This window comes from Capra hircus, chromosome 5 (genome assembly GCF_001704415.2).
Source record: "Capra hircus breed San Clemente chromosome 5, ASM170441v1, whole genome shotgun sequence".
Classification (NCBI taxonomy): Eukaryota; Metazoa; Chordata; class Mammalia; order Artiodactyla; family Bovidae; genus Capra; species Capra hircus.
Window position 1 is genome coordinate 32,149,646 of NC_030812.1, and position 18,493 is coordinate 32,168,138.

The 18,493-nt window shown below is 39.0% G+C and overlaps 1 protein-coding gene across 3 annotated transcripts in view; it reads left to right on the forward strand.

Moving 5' to 3' along the window:
- Window positions 9,147-18,493, forward strand: part of RPAP3 (RNA polymerase II associated protein 3) — a 34,191-nt gene continuing 24,844 nt past the window's right edge. Inside the window, exons 1-5 of one of the 3 annotated variants that reach the window (XM_018047885.1) lie at window positions 9,147-9,232; window positions 11,931-12,114; window positions 12,871-13,011; window positions 16,214-16,336; window positions 17,096-17,223. In XM_018047885.1, coding sequence (XP_017903374.1) covers window positions 11,962-12,114; window positions 12,871-13,011; window positions 16,214-16,336; window positions 17,096-17,223 — 545 coding nt within the window. In that variant the 5' untranslated portion in view covers window positions 9,147-9,232; window positions 11,931-11,961. Of the gene's footprint in view, window positions 9,233-9,258; window positions 9,555-11,930; window positions 12,115-12,870; window positions 13,012-16,213; window positions 16,337-17,095; window positions 17,224-18,493 lie in introns of those variants that run through there. The other 2 variants (XM_018047886.1, XM_005680040.3) reach the window with 2 other exon arrangements.

The following is an 18,493-nucleotide window of genomic DNA, read 5'->3' on the forward strand; positions in this document are numbered from 1 at the left end:
ATAATAGCAACAATGTATTTGATTATATAAACTTATCTGTGACAGGTAAAAGGGGACTTCCCTGGTGGCTCAGACGGTAAAGTATCTGTCTACAATGCGGGTAAAAGGGACAGAGGAAGGAACTATTTTGTCATTATAAAGTACTCACACTATCCATGTAGTGGCATAGTGTTATTTGAAAGTGGGCATGGATTAGTTGTAAATGTGTATTGCAAACTATGGCAACCACTATAGAAGTTAAAAATATGTATAACTGACATGCTAAGAAAGGAGAGAAAATAAAATCATATAAAATACTCAAAAGCATAAAAGGCAGGAAGAGTAGAAGACATAATTAGGAACAAAGAGCAAGGGCAACAAACAGAAGACTGTAATGAATATGGTAGATATTAACGCAGCTATGTCAGTAATCACTTTGAATGTCAATGTTCTACATTTACTAATTAAAAAACAGAGATTGTCTGGGTGAATCAAAAGCTGAGACCTAACAATGTCATCTATAGGAAATCCACTTTAAAATGGATAAAGAAAAATATACCATGATAATACTAATCAAAAGAAAGATCAAACCTGTACACCCTCAATTGGAAGTGCAGCATTTTAACCACTGGACTGCCAGGGAAGTCACTGTAATGCTTTTTTAGATATAACAGCAAAGGCACAATCCATGAAAGGAAAAACTGATAACCTATACTTCATTAACAATAAACACTTAAAATAAAACCTGCATGATCAGGACTTCTCTAGTGGTCCACTGGCCAAGACTCCTCGCTCCCAGTGCAGGGCCCTGGGTTTAATCCCTGGCCTGGCAACCAGATCCCACATGCTGCAACTAAGAGTGTGGATACCACAACTAAAGATCCCGTGTGCTGCAACTAAGATCTGGCACAGTTAAATAAATAAAAAACAAAACAGTATGATCATCTCTATAGATGCAGAAAAATCTTTTGATAAAATTCAATATCCATTTATGACAAAAACTCTCCAGAAAGTGGGCACACAGTGAACATAAAGAAGTCCATCTATTACAAACCCATAGCTAATATCATACTCAGTGGTAAACAGCTGAAAACATTCCCTCTAAGATCAGGAATAATACAAGGATGTCCATTCTTGCCACTTTTATTTAACATAGTTTTGGAAGTCCTAGTTATAGCAATCAGAGAAGAAAAGGAAATAAAAGGAATCGAAATTGGAAGTAAGAAGTAAAACTGTTCACCATTTGCAGATGAGATGATATGACAACATAGAAAATCCTACAGATGCCACTAGAAAACTATTAGAGCTCATCAATGAACTTGGTAAAGCTTCAGGTTAGAATTTAATACACAGAAATCTGTTGCATTTCTATAAACTAACAACAAACAATTAGAGAAATCAGGGAAACAATCCCATTTACTATCACATCAAAAAGAATAAAATACCTAGTAATAAACCCACCTAAGGAGACAAACGGAGAAGGCAACGGCAACCCACTCCAGTACTCATGTCTGGAAAATGCCATGGATGGAGGAGCCTGGTGGGCTGCAGTCCATGGGGTCGCTAAGAGTCGGACACGGCTGAGCGACTTCACTTTCACTTCTCACTTTCATGCATTGGAGAGGAAATGGCAACCCACTCCAGTGTTCTTGCCTGGCGAATCCCAGGGATGGGGGAGCCTGGTGGGCTGCCGTCTATGGGGTTGCACAGAGTTGGACACAGCTGAAGTGACTTAGCAGCAGCAGCAGCAACAAGGAGACAAAAGACCTGTACTCTGAAAACTGTAAGATGAAAGAAATTTAAGACAACATGAGTGGAAAGATATATCATGTTCTTAGATCAGAAGAATCAGTATTGTTAAAATGACCATACTACTCAAGACAACGTACAGATTCAGTGCAATCCCTATCAAATTACCAATGGTATTTTTTCACAGAACTGGGATAAAACGTTTTAAAATTTGTATGGGAATACAAAAGACTCCAATTATCAAAAAAAATCTTGAGAAAAAAGAATTGAACTGGACAAACATGCTTCTTGACTTCAGACGATACACTAAGGGTATAGTAGTCAGAACAGTGTGGTAGAATTTAATACACAGAAACCTGTTGCATTTCTATAAACAAAAATAGATCACAAAAACAGATCAATGGGACAGGATAGAAAGCCCAGAAACAACCCACGTACTTATGTGCAATTAATCTATGATAAAGGAGGCGAGAGTATAGAATGGAGAAAAGACAATCTCTTCAATAAGTGTTGTTGGGGAAAAACTGGATAGCTACACATAAAAGATTGGAATTAAACATTCTTTAATGCCATATAAAAGATAAACTCAACACGGATTAAATGGAAGACTTGCTACTATAAAATGCCTAAAGGAAAACATAGGAAGAACACTCTTTGACATAAACTGCAGAAATATTTTTTCAGATCCACTTCCTAGAGTAATGGAAACAAAAGCAACAATAAACAAATGGGACCTAATTAAACTTAAATGCTTTTGCACAGCAAAGTAAACCATAAACAAAACAAAAAGACAACCCACAGAATGGGAGAAAAATATTTGCAAATGATGCTACTGACATGAGATTAATTTCCAGAACATATAAGTAGCCCAATAGAAAAACCAAAAACCAAAACCAAAACCAGCTCAACATAAAAAAAAAAAAAAACCCAAACCCCAATCCAATCCAGAAGATGGGTAGAATAAATAAACATTTCTTCAAAGAAGACATACTGGATGGCCAGGAGGCACATGAAAAGATGCTCAACATCACTGATTATTAGACAAATGCAAATTAAAACCACAATGAGGTATCACTTCACACCAGTCAGGCCATTGTCAAAAAGTCAATAAGTGCTGGAAAGGGTGTGGAGAAAAGGAAACCCTATACACTGATGGTAGAAATGTTAACTGGTGCAGCCACTATGGAGAAGAGTATGGAGGTTTGTTAAGAAACTAAAAATAGAGCTACCATATGATCCAGCAATCCTACTTCTGGGCATATACCTGGAAAAGATAAACATTCTAATTTGAAAAGATGAACCTCAATGTTAGCATTATTTACAACAGCCAAGACATGGAATCAACCTATATGTCCATCAACAGATAAATGGATAAAGAAGGTGTGATACACACACACACACAGGAATATTACTCACTCATAAAGAATGAAATAATGACATTTGCAGCAACATAGAGGGACCTAAAAACTATCAATCTAAGTAAAGTAAGTCAGTGACAAAAATCGTATTATCACTTATATCTGGAATCTAAAAACAGATGCAAATGAACTAACTTACAAAACAGAAGCAGACTCACAGTCTTTTTGTCTATTTCTAGTCTCACATAGAAAACAAACATGGTTACCAAGGGGGGAAGTGAGGGAGGAGGGATAAATTGAGAATTTAGACTCTATTGTGTAGCACAGAGGACTGTATTCAGTATCTTGTATTAACCTATAAAGGAAAAGAATCTGAAAAAGAACATATATGTGTGTCTATATATATATATAAACTGAATCACTTTGCTGTACATTTGAAACATTGTAAATCAACTATACTTCCATTAAAAAAAAAACTTCTGCTTTGGGAAAGACAATATCAAGGGAATCAGCAGACAAGTCACAGATAGGGAGAAAATATTTGCAAAAGACACATTTGATAAAGACTGTTATCTAAAACATGAAAAGAACTCTTGAAACTCCACAAAAAGTCAACAACTAATTAAAGAATGGGACATTAACAGACATCAACCATCAACAGGCTAAAGAAGATATATAGATGGCAAATAAACATATAAAAAGATACTCCACCTCAAATGTTAGTCAGTTCAGTTCAGTCGCTCAGTCGTATCCAATTCTTTGCAACCCCATGAATTGCAGCACACCAGGCCTCCCTGTCCATCAACAACTCCTGGAGTTTACTCAAACTCATGTCTATCGAGTCAGTGTTGCCATCCAGCCATCTCATTCTCTGTCACCCACTTCTTCTCCTGCCCCCAATCCCTCCCAGCATCAGGGTCTTTTCCAATGAATCAACTCTTTGCATGAGGTGGCCACAGTACTGGAGTTTTAGCTTCAACATCAGTCCTTCCAATGAACACCCAGGACTGATCTCATTTAGAATGGACTGGTTGGATCTCCTTGCAGTCCAAGGGACTCTCAAGAGTCTTCTCCAACACCACAGTTCAAAAGCATCAATTCTTCAGCGCTCACTCAGCTTTCTTCACAGTCCAACTCTCACATTCATACATGACCACTGGAAAAACCATAGCTTTGACTAGACGGACCTTTAGTCAGCAAAGTAATGTCTCTGCTTTTTAATATGTTATCCAGGTTGGTCATAACTTTCCTTCCAAGGAGTGAGCATCTTTTAATTTCATGACTGCAATCACCATCTGCAGTGATTTTGGAGCCACCAAAAATAAAGTCTGACACTGTTTCCACTGTTTCCCCATCTATTTCCCATGAAGTGATGGGACCAGATGCCATGATCTTTGTTTTCTAAATGTTGAGCTTTAAGCCAACTTTTTCACTCTCCTCTTTCACTCTCATCAAGAGGCTCTTCAGCTCCTCTTCACTTTCTGCCATAAGGGTGGTGTCATCTGCATATCTGAGGTTATTGATATTTCTCCCAGCAATCTTGATTCCAGTTTGTGCTTCATCTAGCCCAGCGTTTCTCATGATGTACTCTGCATAGAAGTTAAATCAGCAGGGTGACAATATACAGTCTTGACGTACTTCTTTTCCTATTTGGAACCAGTCTGTTGTTCCATGTCCAGTTCTAACTGTTTCTTCCTGACCTGCATATAGGTTTCTCAAGAGGCAGGTCAGGTGGTCTGGTATTCCCATCTCTTTCAGAATTTTCCAGTTTCTTGTGATCCACACAGTCAAAGGCTTTGGGATAGTCGATAAAGCAGAAATAGATGGTTTTTCTGGAACTCTCTTGCTTTTTCGATGATCCAGCGGATGTTGGCAATTTGATCTCAGGTTCCTCCGCCTCTTCTAAAACCAGCTTGAACATCTGGAAGTTCATGGTTCATGTATTGCTGAAGCCTGGCTTGGAGAATTTTGAGCATTACTTTCCTAGGGTGTGAGATGAGTGCAATTGAGTGCGGTAGTTTGAGCATTCTTTGGCATTGCCTTTCTTTGGGATTGGAATGAAAACTGACCTTTTCCAGTCATGTGGCCACTGCTGAGTTTTCCAAATTTGCTGGCATATTGAGTGCAGCACTTTCACAGCATCATCTTACAGGATTTGAAATAGCTCAACTGGAATTCCATCACCTCCACTAGCATAGTTTGTAGTGATGCTTCCTAAAGCCCACTTGACTTCACATTCAAGGATGTCTGGCTCTAGGTGAGTGATCACACCATCGTGATTATCTGGGTCGTGAAGATCTTTTTTGTACAGTTCTTCTGTGTATTCTTGCCACCTGTTCTTATCATCTTCTGCTTCTGTTAGGGCCATACCATTTCTGTCCGTTATCGAGCCCATCTTTGTATGAAATGTTCCCTTGGTATCTCTAATTTTCTTGAAGAGATCTCTAGTCTTTCCCATTCTGTTGTTTTCCTCTATTTGTTTGCATTGATTGCTGAGGAAGGCTTTCATATCTCCTTGCTATTCTTTGGAAGTGGAAATTAAAACACACCATTTTCCACTACACATCTGTTATAATGGTCAAAATTTAGAACACTAACAACATCAAATGCTGGTGAAGATGTGGAGGAACAGGAACTCTCAGACATTGTTGGTGGAAACGCCAAATGGTATAGCCATTTTAGAAGATAGCTTAATGATTCTGTAACAAAACTAAGCATATTCTTACCATATGATCCAGCAATTGCACTCCTTGGCAATTGTACTATGAAAGGAACTGAAAACTTTAACCCACACAAAACCCTGCACATGGAAGTTTTTAACAGTTCCATTCATCATGGCCCAAAGTTGGAAGCAAACAAGATGTCCTTCAGCAGGTGAATAAATTGTGGTGCATCCAACAAAAGAATATAACTCAGAGCTAGAAAGAAATGAGCTACCAAGCTCTGTAAGGAATCTGAAACTCATATTACTGAGGGAAAGAAGCCAAACTGAGAAGTCTCCATATTATATGATTTCAATTCTTTGACATTCTGGAAAGGGCAAAACTGTGGAGACAGTAAAAATGATCAATAGTCATTGTGGGTGGCAGCTGAGGGGGAGAGACGAATACGTGCAGCGCAGAGGATTTTTAGGACAGTGAAAACACTCTGTATGGTGTTATAACCATAGATATATAGTTATTAGTCATTTGTGCAAACCCACTGTGTAACAAACACCAAGAGTGAACCCTTAGCTAAATTATGGATTCTGGGTGACTATGATGTGTCAGTGTAGGTTCATACTTGGTAAAAAAAAGATTTTTTTTTTCCATTCTGGCAAGTGATGTTGATAAAAGGGAGGGCTACATATATTTGGGGGACAAGGAGTATATGCAAATCTATGTACATTTATCTTTTTTTTGGCAAGAAGTAGATTTATTCATATAGTATTCTTGTAGGAGATGCAAGCATGAAGGCAAGGGAGCTCTGCTCCAAGGACTAAGTAGACTACAATTTTATAGCCAAGGAAAGGGGGAGGGGCAAAGACCACCTTCTTCGAGTAGACATGAGACTTTTTGTATATTTATCTCAATTTTATTGTAAGCCCAAAACTGCTCTCAGAAAATAAAGTCTTAGGAAAAAAAGTGAAAGGAGCATTGCACATAGCCTATGAGGGGGTAAATGGAGACTGGTGGTTCCTGGCCCTGATAGCCAGTCCCTTGACCATGAACATAAGGGTGCCTCTGGATGCAGCTTTTGTGGTTGCAGAGGCTGACCAAGCTGAGGGAGGAGGAAGTGCCAGAGAGACACAAGGAGACTTCTCACCTGTGAACATGTTATTTAGGCCACAAATGCTAGGAAAATGCCAGGTATTGAGACTCCTCAATTGAGTGCCTCAGGTAAGTTACAGAGTATAGGTGGATAACACAGCCTCCTCTTACCCTTCCTCAGGGGTGCTCACAGTCAAATGAGCAAGACTAGGAACAGAACAGGGGGTCACAGAGGCCAGCTCTGATGTCAGACTGCCCAGATCTGACTCACCAGCCTCCATCATTTGCTAATTATTTGGGAAAATTCCTTAATTATTCAGGTCAGTGTCCTTATCAGAATGGGGATAATATGACCATTGTTGTGAGACAAGCAAAATAAAACAGCATGCTTATTCCTTCTAATAATTCTTGTCTTCCTTATCATTGCTGCTGTTCGGTCGCTCAGTTGTGTCTGACTCTTTGTGATCCCATGAACTGCAGCACTCTAGGCCTCCCTGTCTTTCACCACCTCCTGGAACTTGCCCAAACTCATGTCCATTGAGTTGGTGATACCATCGAACCATCTCATCCTCTGTCATCCCCTTCTCCTGCTACCTTCAATCTTTCCCAGCATCAGAGTCTTTTCTAATGAGTTGGCTCTTTGCATTAGGTGGCCAAAGTATTGGAGCTTCACCTTCGGCATCAGTCCTTCCAATGAATAAACCCTTATTATACAGATATCATTTGCTCTTGGATAAGCAGTTTACCTTCCTTGCTATCAACCTTAACCTTTATCTCCTGATACCTAGAACTTGTGCTCCTTAGAGACCTCTTCAGAGGTCTTCCAGATAGTCAAGTGGGAGACAGGGAGAGATGCAGGGGAAAGTTATTCAATCCCAGGGTCTGGATTTTACCTTTGCAGGAGGGAGGGACAGGAAACATTTGTTAAGCTCTTACCATGTCCCAAATTGTGCCAAGTAGGCTGATTACATATCCTTTCTCACTCTAGTAGTATTTTTATCTTCATTTCAATTTAGATTAAGCCTCAATGTACAGATACATTCAGATCACATTTTCAGTAAGTGGCAGAATCAGTATTTCAGAATTCAGCCCTTTTCCTAAGGTTACAGTGAGCCTGGATTTCTCTCAGTATGGACTAATTTATTTATTCACTATTCTTTTGATGAATACTTAATAAGGCCTTTAATAAAGGGTACTGGTTGCTCTCAGTAATGCTCTGTTTCTTCTTCCTTATTTATCGAATTCTTAGTTTTTAGATGAGCACATGACTGCTAAGAAAATCCTTCAACCTCCCTTGCAGAAGGAAGGCTGCCATTCAGGCATAGCTTCTTGCAGGACAGTGGAAGCCTCAGGGTTAGATGATGGTGGGGGCCATCAAGACTGACTAAGTCCTCTTGCTTTGATTCTATACTTGCCCAGCAACGATTATCATGTTACTTGAGAGAGAGAGAGAGAGAGAGAGAGATGTGAGAGAATCTATGATGTTTTACTAGAGCAGCCAGCTGTCCCCCTTCTCTCTCAATTGACTCTGCCAGAATTCATTTTTAAAAACATCGTTGCTTTGAGACTTCCCTGGTGGTCTAGTGGTTAGGACTGCAAGCTTCCACTGAAGGGGGCATGGGTTCCATCCCTCGGTGAGGGCTATTTCAAATGGAAAGTTTTGCTTCTTTCAACAGAAAGGTTGTTTCGCTTCTTTTAAAATTATTTTTGTTTTATAATCTGAGTTGCTATGAACAGTGAAAGCTCACTCATTCAGGAAATAGGAGCAAGAAATATTAAAAGTTTCATATTCTTTTTTTCTTTGTGGCTAGGGCAAATCTAATGACTGATCTTAATACTGACACACATCCAAGACCCAGACTCGTTTACAAAGAGTTTACTTGAAAGGTGCACGGCAGTCAGAGTGAAAAACTCGTTTGCCACATTTAAGAACTTAAAAAAAAAAAATTGCTAGAGTTACCAGTTTCCATAGCCTGTTCATGGTAGACAAGGGGTAACTTTCTCATATGATTATCATACTCACTAAGATTGTAAAATACCATTACATACAGCAAGGCAAATATTAGAGAAAAAATTGAGGAAAATCCAAGGAAATATTTCAAGGCGTTATTATTTGGGGAATCAAAGCAACTCAGGATGATCCTGCATTTTTTGTATTACCTACTGTAAAATACGGTCACACTGGAAGCAGGCAAAGCCACAGACCCTGCCTTAACACAGCTGTCGATGCTCTAGACTAGGTCAGCGTATCTGACCTTCTGCGCATGCTCTGTCCCGGCTCCAGGGGGCGGGGCGAGAGCGCGCGAGGACTTGTGGGAAAGTCTAGGAAGGCGGGGCCGGGCGTGAGGTGCTGCGGGTCGGACGCCGTGGAAGCGGGGTCGGTAACGGCCTGGTGAGGTGAGCCGGCCCTGCGGTTATGCCGGGCTGCAGTAGCGAGGAGGCTTTTGGGGTCGCCCGGCGGGAGGAGGGGGTGCTGCCATGATCCCGCGTGAGGTGGCGAGGGCGTGCGCAGGGGCGCGGCGCGGCGGTGTCCAGGTAGCGGCGCACCGGGGAGCGCGTTTCGGGAGGGGCTGGCTCGGAGCAGTCTGGGCCTGGACGGTCAGTTTTACTGTCGGTCCCTCGATCCCTGCTGCTCTGCGCTTTCGGCGATTTGCGGTGGTCCAGGATCGCGGATCCATTCTCCCGAGACCTGTGTGGAGTCCGCCCCGCTTAGTCGTGGGTATGCAGTGCTCGGCCGCATATTGGGTATGAAAGTGATAGCTTCAGGCGCTGGAAGTTTCTGATTGCCAGCCTGGACGCAGGTTCCGTGGGAGCGGAAAGATGATGGGTAAAATGGAACAGGTTTCTACCTCCCACGTTATCTCAGTGGCTTGCTGCGGTTTTATTTACGTCTTTGAGTCCCTCGGCAAAGCATTGTACTAGTTTTGCTTTTTAATGAGATATACATGTGATCAAACGTGTGCACTGCCTGAAAAAAGCTTAAATTTAGTTCCTGAGGCAAGGCTAAAGGGTCAGTAGACCTATTTGCGGTTGCAAACATCTTTTAGGAGAATCCCTTTTCTGATCTCTTCTATCTCTCCCAGCCTAACTCTCCCTCACCTCCCCATATCTGGGGACCTTGCCCCATCGCTCATCTACTTTCCTGTATCCTTTTTAACTTTGTTTTTCAGTTCCTGTGCCCTCCATACTCCATTGTGAACAATTTCAGGTTATCAAAGATGAAATACTAATTGCCATATAATCTCATTTATTCAGCTCATTTTACTTCTATCCTTAAAAAAATGGCCTATTTGAACTCTAAACAATCTTTAAATGACTAAATACAATGTACTTTATTTCCCACATATGACCTCCTTGGCCTCCTTGAACTCCTGGAAATTCTCTTCTGTGACAGTAACTCCAGGTTTTCCTTCCAGCTCTCTGGATGCCACTGCCTGATTTTTAGTGTTGGCATTTCTTCCTCTACTTTTTCCCTAGATGTTAATGTTCTGCGGATCTCTTCTCTTCTCTCCCCTTCCACTGTCACAGTAATTAAACATGTCCAAATCTCATGATTGTAGCTTCTGCCGTTATGCTAGTGACACCCGAATTTACATTTGTAGGCCTCGGTAACTACTTACTGTGTCCTGACATCTCATAAGAACTCAAAATCAATTTATGCCAAACTGAAAAAATCTGTCTTTACGCTTGTTCTGCCATCCTGAAACCTCTTTTCCTTTTGAAATTATGATCCCTGACTCAAAATGGTACTACTAATCTTACCAGGCTCCCAAACCAGAAATCTAAGACTTTGCGTCCTTCTCTGCTCTCCAGCTGGAGAAGGAAATGGCAACCCACTTCAGTTATTCTTGCCTAGAGAATCCTGTGGACAGAGGAGCCTGGGGGCTGCTGTCCATAGGGTCGCTCAGAGTCGAACAGGACTGAAGCGACTTAGCATGCATGCATGCATTGGAGAAGGAAATGGCAACCCACTCGAGTGTTCTTGCCTGGAGAATCCCAGGGACAGAGGAGCTGCCGTCTATGGGGTCACATAGAGTCGGACACGACTGAAGTGACTTAGCAGCAGCGGCAGCTGCTCCCCAACTTCTCAGTCTAATGAATTATCTTGTCCCTTTTATTTTACCACCTCAATGTTTCCCGTGGCTTTCGGATCATTGGTCACATCTCATGGCCTGGCATTTTAAGATCTGTCCCATCCTCCTTCTTAGTCTTCTCTTCCATCCTTCTCCCGCCTAGTCCCTCATTCTGCCTGCCCACTCCTCCACATTAAGCACTTGACTGGCCCCTTTTGAAACATGGCTAAATTGCAGCAGCTCTGGTGACTCTTTCCTTAAACCTACCGCCCTACCATCTGATTTATATCTGTCCTCTGTGGTCAGTTCTGTAGCGTCTGTGCCTCTAGCACAGCGGTTCTCAACCAGGGGTTTTTATGCTTCCCAGGGGACATTTGACAATGTCTGAAGACATTTTTGGTTGTCATAGTCCAGAGGGAAAGGAGTAATACTGGCATCTAGCTAGTAGAGGCTGGGGATGCTGCCAACCATCCTACAATTGCACAGGACAGTTGACCTACAACAAAGAATTATCTGGCCCAAAACATCAGTGGTCCCAAGGTTGAGAAGTCCTGCCAAGCATAATATTTTGTTACTCAGTGCTTTGATTATTTTCTTCTCCACTAGAGAAGGGACCTTGTCTTATTTTTGCATCCCTAAATCTTAATATAGGGCTTATTACATAGCCAAAGTTCAGTAAATGTTGAAAGGAAAGGAGTAAAGGAGGTAATTGGCTACATTTATAAACTGTAGAGATGTGCAGCCGTTCTGCTACCATAGGCTGTTTGCTAATTTCAGTAATTTTCTCCATATTGCCTTTCATTCACATTGCATGGATGCCCAAAGTTTTCTGTTTTACATTTGATTTATTCAGCAAACATTGATTGACTCATTTAAAATTTAATATACTGATATTTTCTTCTGCATCATTTTAAGTTCCTTTCTTTACATGTATCTTGGCCATTTATGAAGAGGTAAACATCATTAATTAGCTAGGTTTCAAAATAAAAATAAACCAAATAATTCTGTTTAATTCTTATCAGAGATTCATCGGTCGAAACTCTCCAGGCCATAATGGCTTCAACAAGTAAAGCAATTGAATTACAACTGCAAGTGAAACAAAATGCAGAAGAGTTACAAGACTTTATGAGGGATTTAGAAAACTGGGAGAAAGATATTAAACAAAAGGATATGGAACTTAGAAGACAGAATGGTGTTCCTGAAGAGGTAAATTTCTTAATTAAATTCCCACTTTAGCATCCAGGGAAGCTCTTCATTTATTTATTTTAAAGTAAAGCACAGCCTTTAAAATGTTTTGTGGAAATGCTAATTAAAGAGATTTACTTTCTGCCAACATTTTGAAAAATTCTACTTTTAAAAGTCTTTGTAATAATTGTATTAACTATCAATATATTAGGACATTTTAAAGGCTTAGTCCATAGGAAGACCATGTGATAATTCTTAAGGTAAATGAATAGCATCATAAAATAGGCTTATATATAAAGCATATATAATTATATACTTAATGATATATTACCGTACAGTATTGCCCTAAACACAGAGAGTACCTAGACTCAACCAGTTTTCTTAAGACAGTGCATTCAGATGTGGACAGCTTTTTCATACTGTTGGTAATGTGGAGGCAGTTTAGTTTGCCATTGTACTGTTGCTAAATCATTGTATTAAGGCTGAAGGTCAAGCAGTTTTTGAATTTTGAATTTGGGATTGCAAATTAAGTGTATAATTAAAATTTCTGGGTAATATTTTTCTTATGACTGAACAATGTTCAGTATTTGTCAAAGGATGATTTAAAATTTTCAGGCATAATCTTATCATTAGAAATGAATTGGTATTTCTAACCACTTGAAAACTAAACTAAAATTACTTTTACTTGAAAATATCCTTCAGTGAGAGTTTTAAATATCACTAGTTACACAGGAAAGTAACAGAGCTGTCTCAAAACGTGTTGTTTTCCGTTCCTAGAATTTACCTCCTATTCGAAATGGGAATTTTAGGAAAAAGAAGAAAGGCAAAGTTAAAGAGTCATCTAAAAAAACCAAAGACGAAAACACAAAAAACAGGATAAAATCTTATGATTATGAGGCATGGGCAAAACTTGATGTGGTAAGTTAATCTGATTATGTGCTTCTTAGTCTTTGAGTAAAATTTTCTTGGAGTTAGTTGAGAGTTATGGATTAAATGAAAAACAATGTAAAGTTCTTAGGACTGTGTCTTTCTCATATAAACTATTTTGAGTGGAGAAAAACTTAAATACATAGCTCTTCAAAATTAACTTTTCTCCTATGGCCCTCTTTCAGTGAATAATGGCTAAAACAGTTGGATTCTTTTCTTCTTATTTTTTTCTTTTTTTTTTGCATGGATAGTATGTGGAAGGGGCTTCCCTGGTGGCTTACTCGTAAAGAGTCCGCCTACAGTTCAGGGGATGCCAAGTTTGATCCCTGGGTCAGGAAGAGCCCCTGGAGAAGGAAATGCAGCCCACTCCATTATTCTTGCCTGGGAAATTCCTTGGGCGGAGGAGCCTGGTGGGCTACCCATTCATGGGGTTGCAAAAGAGTTGGACACAATTTAGCAACTAAAAAACAACAACAGTACATAGAGGTTTAGTGAACTCTTCACCCAGTTTCCTCTAATGGTTACATCTTATTTAACTATGTATTTTAGTTGCTCATTTTTTTCCAACTCTTTGCAACCCCTATGGATTATAGCCCATCTAGCTCCTCTGTCCATGGAATTCTCCAGGCAAGAATACTAGAATGGGTTGCCATTTCCTTCTCTAGGGGATCTTCCTGTCCTAGGGATTGAACTTGGGTCTCCTGCATTGCTGGCAGATTCTTTACCGTCTGAGCCACCAGGAAAGCTTTGTTTACCTATAGTCCAGTATCAAAACCAGGAAATTGACATTGGTACAATGTGTGTATAGTTCTGTGGCATTTTATGACCAGTGGATTTGGGTAACCACCATTGCATCACCAGAAAGATCTCTTTTGTGCTGTCCATTCATAGTTGCACCCACCTTCCTCCTCACCTTGTCTATCCCCTAAACAGCTAGAATTCTGAGACAGTAACAATATAACAAAAGAAAGACTCTACTGGTATCTTTTTTTTTTTTTAATAGGCTAAAGGACCTGTTGAATAATGGTTAAGAGAATGCCTTTGTGTGTGGTCTTAGGTCAGGGCTGTGTGACAATAAACGTAGGGCCATCTTAACCTCAGGAAGGTAGGCTTCACCTTGCTAGACTGGCGTTCTGCATGCTTCTGGTCTCGTGCACATGAGGTACAGTGTAGTTGGAGAAGTGTTTACCATCAGTACCATGCCTCTGTCATAGTTTATATATGCCTTAGTGTCAGAAGATACTGCCAAAGGGTTTCCAAATACGGAACCATTCATTTTTTGTAACTTTACCCCTTCTTATATAGCCTTATCCTTTTCATAAATTGGTATGTGCTTATAATGCCCTTTCCTGAAAGGCATAGTGTCAGATGATTTCTTAGAGAGGTGGTTTTCTAGTCATTTACTCATTTAACAGTTATTGATTGAACTCATGCTCTGTGTGGCCAGTGCACTCATGATTGAACTGCACTGTTTGACATTGTCATTTTGTTGTATCTGTAAAAGATACAGCTGTTTACTTACCACTCCATGCTAGTTCAGATGTGAGCAGTGGCTTTGGCGTTCTGCTGCCGTTAGTTTTCTACACGTGTCAGTTGTAGGAGGGTTGGACAGTCTTGGCTTTCATATTGATAGGCTGGTGGTATTTCTATTCTTATTTTTTTCTCTTTTTGGGTGCTATTTCTAGAATCCTTATGCTAAAACCCATAGATGCATTTCAGTCCATCTTTTTGTTTTGTTTTGGTTATTTTGTTGTTTTTTAAATTTTTTTGGCTGTGGCTGTGCAACAGATAGGATCTCAGTTCCCTCAGCCCAGCCGTGGAAGCATGGAGTCACTGGACTGCCAGGAAAGTCACTCAGTCCCATCTTTTAATATTCATTTATTTAGTGAAACTAAGCATAGATCTTATTTCATTTTAAAATTTACCAACAATTTTTTTCTTACATAAATTACTTAGACTAGTAATAACTTGCAAAAGACAGAAAGGATTTTATTTATATAATAAAGTTTTTGTTTATATGAGCTTCAATGAACTCTTTAATTCTCACTGGTTTAAAATTTACTCAAGCATTCCCTGGTGGCCTGGGATTCTGAGCTTCCATTGCTGTGGCCCAGGTTCAATTCCTGGCTGGGGAACTGAGTTTCTGCAAGCCACATGGCATGGCAAAAAAAAAAAATTCTTACTAAAAATCATTCTTTTATTATATATGGTGACGCTAGTGGTAAAGAACCTGTCTGCCAGTGCAGGAAACATGAGACATGGGTTCTATCCCTGGGTCGGGAAGATCCCCTGGAGGAGGGCATGGCAACACACTCCAGTATCCTTGCCTGGAGAATCTCCATCAACAGAGAGGCCAGGTGGGCTACAATCTATGAGGTTGCAAAGAGTTGGTCATGACTGAAGCAACTGAGCCTGCATGTGTGTATACTAAAAAAAATAGTTAAAAAAAATACTGATGTAATCCATGAAATGATTTATTACCGTGAAAGGAATGTCTCAATCAAAAGAGATTGAAAATTGCTGGACGAGCCTGTTGTGTATTTTCTTTGATAGTCAGCTATATTTCAGAATACATTGATAAACAGTATAACATAGTTATTGAGAGCTCCTTGGAAGAGGCTTGGGTTCAGATCCTCATTTGGCCACTTCCTAGCTGAGTGACCTTGAGTGAGTTTGCTAACTTTTATTTCTCAATTTCTTCAAGTGAAAAACATGGATAATTATATCTACCCTCATAGGTTGCTATGAGAATCAGGAGTTAATTGTCTTCTGCAAGCAGTTTTTGTTGTTTTAAAAATCAGAAAGAAAAAAGGTTTTTAGATGAAACCCTTTCCCTGCTTTTGGATGCGGTTACATAGATTTGGGTTAATTGCAAACTTCTTTTATGTAAAACAATAATAGTTCACTGCTAATAGTTTGTGATTTAGGGTTGGTTTGTAGACTTAGTTTACTTTATATGAGTTCAAAGTCAGATAATGTAAGTGGTTTGGATCTTGGTTTTCTAAATAAGAATATTCTTTTCTCTGAATTAACTCCCAATAATGAGAGGTTATTTGGATTATTTTTATAGGCCTTTAAGTTCTTAGGTTGTAAAAACTTAAGTTCTATTGAATGTTCTTTTTTTGGGGGGGCAGTATATCTTTTTCTTAATGGTCATGTAATTATGACACTGTTCCCCTACTTTTGATTTCAGGATAGTATTCTTGATGAACTTGACAAAGAAGAGAGTACCCATGATTCTGTGTCTCAAGAATCCGAGTCAGAAGAAGATGGTATTCATGTAGATTCACAAAAGGCTCTTGCTCTAAAAGAAAAGGTACTCTTTAGGTTAGCTGTTGGTTCCTTCAGGTAGGCAGGATTTGTAGAAAATCATGTGGCCCCCAAGATTTCTACAGTGTAATTTAGTGGGTGTTCAAGTTGTTTTTGGCCATATCCCTATCAGGAGGCAGTATAGTATAGTGGTTAGGAGTGTGTGCTCTGAAACCAGATTATCTAGGTTAAAGTCCTGTGACAAGGTCTTTTAAATTGCCTGTATATATTCAGTCTTCTTAGCTGTAAAGTAGGATTAATATTATTACTGTACCTCAATGGGTGGTTGTGTTACTAAATGAATTATTACATGTAAAGTACTTGGAGTGTACAGAGAGTTGTTCCAGGGCTTTAAATAGTAGACTGAAGTACTAATCAGATCAGCGTGTGATTCTTGACATGGATATTGTATCCCACTACTCCATATCACAGACCATTTTTGGTTGCATTTTAGAACATATGACATCTCCCTGAGAAATGTCTCTTTATTGTTAAACTGGCTATATTGCTTTTTAAAGAGGTGGCACTCTTCAGATTAAAATTTGTCTTAATGCCTTTCTTTTGTTGCATTTCTATGGGTTATTATGAATAAAAAGTATTTAATGCTAGGTATTTTACTCATTTTTCTGCCAGGGCTCTTGGATTGGGCCCAAACTATGACCTTAGCCTTGATTACATGGCTAATGAGATAGGAAGAGATGAATAATGAAAGAAAGTAGCTCTGGAATTCTATGTCAGTGTGCATCTGACTTGTATGCTTTTACAGGGCAATAAATACTTCAAACAAGGAAAATATGATGAAGCAATTGAGTGCTACACCAAAGGCATGGATGCTGATCCATATAATCCAGTGTTGCCAACAAACAGAGCATCGGCTTACTTCAGACTGAAAAAGTAAGGCGTCTCCATAATGTGTGTGAATATTTTATGTGCATATGGAGACTTTTTTTTTTAATCTTTCTTAATGAAATGTGTGGGAATGCTTGAGAACATTTTCCATTTCTTTTCAACTATAAATTCTTATTCGCTCCCTTTTACTGAATTCTTTAACTTAAGCCATTTTAAACATTCAGGTGCTCAAACCTTGCTCCTTGTAGCTCACTTTATTGAGGTGTTCCTCCTATAAAAATTGAATAAGATGCCCTTTTCCTAATTTACAGAAGAAAAAAAGTTAGGTGGGTAAAAATTCTTTATAAATTAATTTTCCTTCATTATTTTGAAAAATTATGTGTTTAGTGTTTAATACAGAGAACTTTTATTATGGTAAGCTTAAAATATGTTCCAACATTTAAGTCATACTGATCCTTAAAATACGTACTTAGTGTTGAAGAACATAAATGTATACGATCTTAATCCTAAGCAGAGAAATGACCTAGCATAAAAATTTTTTAAAAACCAAATACAGTCAAGGTGGATGTTCTTACTGTTTTAATTACTATTTGGAAATATGAATTATATTGGTGTCTGAGTTTTTACTACTTTTGATAGCATATTTTAAAATCTTTTGAAGCTTATGTTGTTAATATCCTGACAAATTAGGGGATATTTACCTTTTATAATATTTGATATCTACAGTATGTATAAATGATGAATAATTTAAAATAAATCTGCATGAACATGCTTCCCAGCTTAAGAATCAGAACATTATTTTTCAAAGCTACTTTTGATATTCTCTTCCATATCCTGACTCTTGTCCCTCCCAGTTAACCACTATGTTGAGTTGTGTATCATTCTTTTGATTAAAAAAATTTATTGTATATGTGTATATCTCTAATACATTGTATAACATTGCTTTATTTTTGAGCTTTAAAAGTATATCATTGGATATAGTTTTCTGTGGCTTGCCTATTTATTTGAATATTATATTTCATATTTCAGTTCATATCATAAGATTTGTTCATGTTTTGTGTACATCAATAGCTGTAGATCTCTCATGTTCACTGTTGAATGCATATGCAGTTCCTTTTTAGAAATACACCATCATGTATCCATTCTCTAACTGCTGGATTGCTAGTTGGTTCCTTTATTCCTCACATTCCTTGTCTTCTCTTTTCCTGCCTTCCACCCTCCTTCCCTTAATTATTTAACAACAGTGATACTATGAGCACTTCTGTACATGTTTCTTGGTGCTAGATCTTAGGATGTGCACATGTTCAACTTTTAA